Source organism: Muscardinus avellanarius, assembly GCF_963383645.1.
Source record: "Muscardinus avellanarius genome assembly, chromosome: 11".
Lineage (NCBI taxonomy): Eukaryota > Metazoa > Chordata > Mammalia > Rodentia > Gliridae > Muscardinus > Muscardinus avellanarius.
The window spans coordinates 100,306,379-100,314,115 of NC_137797.1; the positions used below are offsets into that span (position 1 = coordinate 100,306,379).

At 40.4% G+C, this 7,737-nt stretch overlaps 1 protein-coding gene across 1 annotated transcript in view; it reads left to right on the forward strand.

Moving 5' to 3' along the window:
- Nucleotides 1-7,722, forward strand: part of LOC308269619 (vomeronasal type-2 receptor 26-like) — a gene marked incomplete at both ends in the record, with an annotated part of 29,598 nt that extends 21,876 nt beyond the window's left edge. The window contains one exon of the mRNA XM_080704986.1: nucleotides 6,809-7,722. Within this exon, the coding sequence (XP_080561112.1) occupies nucleotides 6,809-7,722 (914 nt within the window). The remainder of the gene's footprint in view (nucleotides 1-6,808) is intronic.
- Between the last annotated feature and the right edge of the window lie 15 nt (nucleotides 7,723-7,737).

Here is a 7,737-nt window from a genome sequence, read left to right on the forward strand (position 1 = left end):
AAGATAACATTTCAATATTTCTTTTTGCTTTCTTTCTTACCAGAGAATATTTTTTTCTTTTTTTTAGGTGAAACTATCATATATTTATTTTTCAGAAAAAAATCTATCCTGATATGGAATATGGACTCTAGATACCCAAAACAATCTCGAAGCAAAAACAAAGCTAGAAGATATATATTTTCTGATTTCAAACCATATAAAGCTACAATAATTGAAACAGTGTAGTACTGTTCTAAAGGCAGATATATAGACCATTGGAGTTAAATACAAGCCTAGAGCTAACTTCTTCCCTATATTGTCAAGTTATTTTTGACAAGGTTTCCACGAAGATTTGGTGGTGGAAATAATAATCTTTTAAATAAATATTGTTGAAAAATAATAATTACATGGAAAAGAATAAAATTGGACCCTTACCTAATCCCACATACAAATATAAATCTTAAGACTATAAACTTTTAGGAGAAAATCTGGGTCATAAAACCTCACAACATTGAAATTGGCAGTGATTTCTTGGATATGATTTCAGTGGCACAGGCAACAGAAGAATATACAAACTCCCTAAAAAATAAAAGAAAATATTGTATATCCAAAGACAATGTAAACAGAGTTAAAAGTTACTAATAGAATTGGATAAAATATTTCCAAATGCTATATCTGAAGGTATATTAATATTCCAACTAGAAATCCTAAAAATTAACAACAATAAAGGCAAACAATACAATTTAGAGATAGGTAAAAGACTAACATAAATAATGAATCTCCACAGATAACCAATCTTAGTTGTCTGTTGGATGGAAACTCTTGTTTCTCTGGTTCTGGTGAGTGTTACCTATTTCTTCTTTGTAGTTAATCTCTTTGAGTATTTTCTCTAGCGCTGGTTTTGAAGACATAAATTCCTTCAGTTTCTGTTTGTCATGGAAGCTTCTTATTTCTCCATCTAATTTGATAGAAAGTTTTGCTGGATAGGAAATTTTTGGCTGGAAGTTGTTTTCTTTCAGAGTTTGGAATATGTTACTCCAAGCCCTTCTGGCTCTCATGACTTGGTTTGGGAAGTCTGGAGTGATTCTAATTGGTTTGCCTCTGAATGTCACTTGGCCCTTTGTTTTTGTTGCCTTTAAGATTCTCTGCTTGGCTTCCTCATTGGTCATTTTGACAATTATATGGCGTGGGGATCCTCTTCTCGGATCCTGTCTAAAGGGAGTTCTATAATTTTCCTGGATCTGTGTATCAACCTCTTGCTCTATATTTGGAAAATTTTCTGCTATTACTTCCTTGAAGAGATTGTTGATCCCTTTGGTATCACTTTCTTTTCCCTCCTCTATTCCAATTATTCTTAGGTTAGCTCTCTTAAGATGGGCCCATATTTCTTCAATGTCAGATTCCTGCTGTTGGATATCTTTTTCTAGATTAGAAACTATGCATTCATTTTTGGATTGCTCATCTTCTAAGAGCGAGATTCTGTTCTCCATGTGGTCTAATCGGTTGTTTGTGCTTTGAATTGAGGCCTTTACTTCATTAATTGCATCCTTTATCTCTTTTTGGCTCTCTCTGAGTTCTTTTCGAAGCACCTCTATTATTTCTACAGTTATTTTCCTGATTTGATCTTCTAGAAATCTCTGATTTTCTGTTTTATCAGGTTCTGATGTTGTGGGGTTGTGGGCATTAATTGCTCCAGTATTATTCCTCCTTCCCATGATTTCGGAGGTTTGTGCCTTCTCTGGGTTCTTCCCTTGGGTCACTATGGCTTCACTTAAGGTGCTCTGGATCTCGAGTCTGTATTATCTCAGACCCTACTACTCCTTTACTGGGTTGTATCACAGAGTCTCCGACCCAGGGAGTCGATAGAGGCTGCTTTAAACTATGGGGGGTGCCAGGTTGCACGCTCTCCTATGGTGTGATATCTCTGCCACCACCACTCCCTCACTGGGTCAAGTCCCAGGAGGCACAATACTGGGATTTCTCCTCTGTGGCCCGCAATTTGACTCACTGTTCTTGAGTACGTAGATGTAGCTGTACTGGACTCGGTGAATTCACTGCTGCTGCTGCCGCCGGTGGCAATATGGCGCCTCTGCCACGCCCTTGGCCATGAGGCTGGCGTATTTTTTCTTCTCTGGTTTTGATTTCCACTCTGAATCCCTGCAGCGTGTGCTGAGCTCAGCCACTGGGAGCTTTAAATGCTGTCTGCGCCGAAAGATCCCGCCTGGCTGTTCCGCATCGGCTCACCTCCGCTTGCTGTAGCCGTCCGCTGAGTTCACTGCTGCCGCCGGCAGTATGGCGCTGCTGCCGCGTCCTCGGGCGCGTGTGTCTCCTCTGTGGCCCTGAGCTCTGTTCTCAGTCCGCTTTCTCTCTGGAGCCTGGTGGTTTTTTTGTTTTTCTGGTGATGGTGTTTTCTGGCTATGAAAGGCGCTCTTTTTGTGGTAATGGAGATTGGTTGTTAGCGGGACTCTTAAGCCCCGCTTTTCTCGGTCGCCATCTTCCCGGAAGTCCGAAGCATTTTCACTAATCTTATTTTGTATTTTATATCATGATAGCCTCCAGTGACATTAACTGTCTAGCCCAAGGATTCAGCCTGGTCATGTTTCCTCAGAAACTTGTAGAGCAGAGGGCCTCTCCTGCTCCCCCTGGTGGTCAGCAGCCCTTGGTTCTTCCTTCAGTTACACACTCCAGTCTCCCTCTGTCTTTGCTAGCTCTCCTCTTTCCTTTCTGACTGCACACACTGTTTTCTTTTCCCATAATGTGCAGTGTATTCTGTCAGGGTGCACTGTAATGACCTCCCCAAACTCAGTTACCTATTCAGTGATCCTATTTCCAAATAAGGTGCTATTTCACAGGTATCTGGTGTTAGGGTTTTAGCATATCTCATATGGAAAGTACTTAAGCAGTATCATATAACTACCTTTCCATTTACTTACAAACATTCATATGCATTTCCCAGCTGTGATAAGTGTGTTAAATGTGGGGGTACCCAGTGCTCATCATGCAGACACCTTTGTCTTCAAGCAGGTTATAGCCTCCGAAGGAATTAAATCTTTAATACTTGGACAGAAGTAAATACGTGGAACCAGTTGTGATTTGTGCTAGAAAAGAAAATAGTGTGATGACAGGAAATTAACAGGGGACGGCAAATGTGAATGGAGGGGTCAGGGAAGACATTTGCATTTAGTGAAGTCTCAAGTGCGATATCAGTGATGAAATGGACCAGATTTTGAAAACCAGTAAAAATGGCTCTAGGCAGAGCACAGTGGAATACTAAATTTTAGGGCTATTTATCCTCTGCTGACACATCCCCATCGTGAGAGCAATTAACAGAAACCTCAGCCGAGTCCTCCTTGACTCCTAATGCTCTGCTTCCTCTGTGCCTTGCTCTGCACTGGTCAGCCCAGCCCAGCCACCTGTGCCCTGGAACAGGTGTGATTTGGAGTTGTCTTCTCTGTAGCTGTTTGTTCTGTTTTGGCAAAGACCTTCATCGAGGTGGTGGCCTTCAAAGCCTCAAACGTCATGCTGTACCTGAACAAACTTATCAAAGCCAATCACAGTGCTGAGCACAGGAGAAAAGGGTAGGGGAAGGGATGGGGTGGAAATGGGGAAGAACGCAGTGATACCGTGTGAATGTATGCCTCCATCACCCTGAATTCACCAAGATGCATGATTACAGTGTAGCAGTAAGTTAAGAAAAGAAATCTATTCAAAAAGGGGAAAAACAAAATACAAAAGAACTATCTACAAAAATGCAGAAGTGACAACAATATCAAGTTAGGAAAAAACAATATTTAAAAAAATATTTTTATGCCTTCTTTAGAAATGAAGATCAAAAGCCAGCAGTGGTGACCCAGACCTGCAGTATTTCTTTTTGTTTCTGGAAATGTTCATATTTGAATGTGAGTCTCGATGTATCTTCTTTTATTTTATTTCAACATTTAATTTCCATTAAATGGAAATTTATTTCATTTTTGGGGTTTTTTTTTGAGGTACTGGGGTTTCTGGAAGCCTTTCTACCTCTGGGCTACACTCCCAGACCTATTTTTACATTTTTATATGGAAACAGGGTCTCCTAAGCCTGCGCGGCTGGCTTTGAACCTGCACGATCCTCCTGTCTCTGCCTCCCAAACGTGGGGATTACAAGCGTGCGCCACCACGCCATGCTTGTATTTCATTTTTTAATATTTTTGGAGCTAAAGTAGCTGTCCAAGTACCTGTGATTTTCATTATAAAGTATTCTTTATTTTCATTTTCAAACTTTCCATGTCATCAAATCTTAGGTATGGCTGTAACATAAAATTCTGTATTTTATTTATTTATTTATTTATTTATTTATTTATTTATTTATTTTTGTGGTACTAGGGGTGGAACCCAGGGGCTTTTCTACCTCTGGGCTATACTTCCAGACCTATCTTATATTTTATTTGGAAACAGGGTTTCACTACGTTTCTGAGAGCCTCACTAGGTAGCTGAGGCTGGCTTCGAACCTGTGTGATCCTCCTGTCTCAGCCTCCCAAGCTCTGGCTTTACAAGTGTGCACCATCATGCCGGGCAAAATTCTGTATTTTAAAAAAATGTAAAGTACCATACAAAATTGAATTACTGGCCCTCTGAACCATTTCCACTAATCTCTTTTTGTATTTTCCTCATGACTTGCCAACATCAACAGAAATTATCTCACAGTTCTAGAGTCCAGAGCAAAGATTTCAGAACGGTCATGTTTCCTGTGAAACCTCTAGAGTGGAGACTCCTGCTCCTCCTGGCTTCCACTGGTGCCCACCAATGCTCGCTTCTTCCTCTTTCATTTCCACCACGCCAGGGTCTTCACATAGCTTTCCTCCTGCCTTTTCTGTCCGCACATGCTGTTTCCTTTTACGCATAACACTACCAGATATACCTAGTCAGGGCCCCCTGTAATGACCTCCTCTTAACTGGATTACTTTTCCAGTGACCATGATTCCAAAAAAGGTCACATGTCACCGGTATCTGTTGTTAGGGCTTTAGCATTTCTTGTAGGAGAAACTGTTCAACCAATACTGTATAATTGCATATTTATTTATTTACAAATCTTCATTCTGCATGGCTACAGTTAGCTGTTAACTGTGTCAAAGGTAGGGCACACCGTGCTTAACAAGAAGGCATCCTTTGATCTTCAAGCAGGTTATGGCCTATGAAGGAATTAAATATCTAATACACAAAATAAATATGTGATTGTCGATTGTGATTTGTCCTAGAAAAAATAGTGTAATGACAGGAAATTAATATGAGATAGCAAGTGTGAATTGAGGGGTTAGGGAAGACATTTCATTTAGTAATATTTGAGCTCAGATTTGGGGGATGAAACAGAGCCCGATTTTGAAAAACAGTAAAATGGCTTTGGGCAGAACATGGGAGTATACCAAAGTCTGGGGCAGAAAAACAAGCTTGATAGGAATTGATCAAATATCAGGGGTAGTGAATGATAGAACAGGAATATGAAATTGACCGTCCTTGGTATGATGTGGGAAGGGGTCAGATAGTGTAGGGCAGTGTAGAATTTATATTTTTTCTATCAAGAACAGAGTAACCCAAAGTTGTCACTTTTCTGAGGCCCAAATCCAAGAACGCCTGGATTCCATGTAAAGCCCCCTTACTGAATCCATATCTGTGGTGAGTAACATGTAATACTAGGGGTACTAACTTAATACTAGGGGTAATAACTTAACTCAAAGTCTCGTAATACTTAAGCATCATGACATTGGTTTCCTTCGTCCACTTTCTTAACATTTGATTTTGGAGAAAAGCAAATATGGAGAGCCGAGGAGTCACATTAAATTACGAATCCCATTCATATTAAACCACTGTATTAAACCATATAAACCAGTGAATTGTATTAATCCTAAGAAAGAGACATTAGCAGCATAAAAATACTCAATATTTAAAAATTAATTTCAGTAAAAATCTGAGATATAATCCCATACCACAATTAAACATGTAATATTTTCGTATTAAAAATGTAGCATATAAGCTGGGCATGGTGGCACATGCTTGTAATCCCAGTACTTGAGAGGCCGAGATAGGAGTATTGCAGGTTTGTGGACAGCCTCAGCTACTTAATGAAGCCCTCCACAACTTAGTGAGAACCTGTTTCAAAATAAAGAATAAAAAAATAGGGCTGGATTTTAGCTGAAACACAGAATGCCCTTGATTTTCATCCCCAGTACCACAAAAGAAAAAAAGAGGCATATACCAAAACTTTTCAGTCAAATTCTAAAATATAAGCCTACACATCTCTTTAGGTTTTGAAATTTCTTTAATGTATTTATCCCTATTTATATAGTATTTTAATACATTTTGCGCAGGAAAGATACTAAACTGAATAATGGAAAGACGTCAAAATGTATGGGAAAAACTTTTTGCAAATTAATTTTGTGCTACAATGAGAATTCTAAATAAAATTAAAATTTATTTAAATAAAAAAACAAATTTATTCCACCATAATAAAAATAATTTCTCTAAAACTGATTTGTTCTTTTCATAGACAATTAAATATATTTTTCAAACAGTGTGTATTTTTCTCTCAACATCACTTTCCATATTTATGGTGCTCCTTCTCATTGTTCAGTTCAATTCAGTCTTTGTATTTCTTATGGAATCAAATATGTGGTAGATGATTTCTCTGACATTAAGGAAAGTGTTCATCTACTTTTTCAATACTATGGTCTAATGATAGTTTAAGTGTGTACATTTTCTTCACAACACAACTAAGGTCTGTTCTACATGTATATCTGTTATGTGTGTATTTGGGGCATGATAGAGGAACAGAATAAATCCATCTGTGTCCTTTCAGATATGGATGAGTGTGTCAAGTGCCCTGAAGATCACTATGTAAATGAGGTGAAAAGTCAGTGTCTCCCTAAAATCCTGACATTTTTGTCCTATGAAGACACTCTAGGAGTTGTTCTGGTCTCTGTGGCCATTAGTTTTTTTGTCCTCACTGCTCTGATTTTGGGACTGTTTATCTTCTACCGACACACCCCCATCGTGAGAGCAAATAACACAAACCTCAGCTACGTCCTCCTCGTCTCCTTGATGCTCTGCTTCCTTTGCCCCTTGCTGTTCATTGGTCAGCCCAGCCCAGCCACCTGTGCCCTGAGACAGGTGTTCTTTGCAGTTGTCTTCTCTGTGGCCGTTTCTGCTATTTTGGCAAAGACCTTCATCGTGGTGGTGGCCTTCAAAGCCACCAAGCCGGGAAAGGCGTCGCAGATGAGGCTGGTGAGCCGAGGCTCCAACGCTATCGTCGTCCTTGGCTCCCTGATTCAAGGCTGCATCTGCATGGCGTGGCTGGGAACTTCTCCCCCTTTCCCCGATGTGGACTCACAGGCAGAGTTTGGCCACCTGGTCCTGCTGTGCAACGAGGGCTCCCCCGCCGCCTTCTACTGCGTCCTGGGTTACTTGGGCTTCCTGGCGCTTCTGAGCTTGATGATTGCCTTTGTGGCCAGGAGGCTCCCGGACACTTTCAACGAGGCCAAGATGATCACATTCAGCATGCTGGTTTTCTGTAGCGTGTGGGTCTGCTTCTTACCCACCTACCTGAGCACCAAAGGCCGACTCATGGTGGCTGTGGAGTCCTTCGCGATCCTGGCTTCCAGCGCTGGCTTACTGGGGTGTATATTCCTTCCCAAGTGCTATGTCATCCTCCTGAGGTCTGACAACATTTCAAGGAAGAAATTACTTGAGCACATTCCTTCTATAACACAATGAAATTAAACTTCAAAA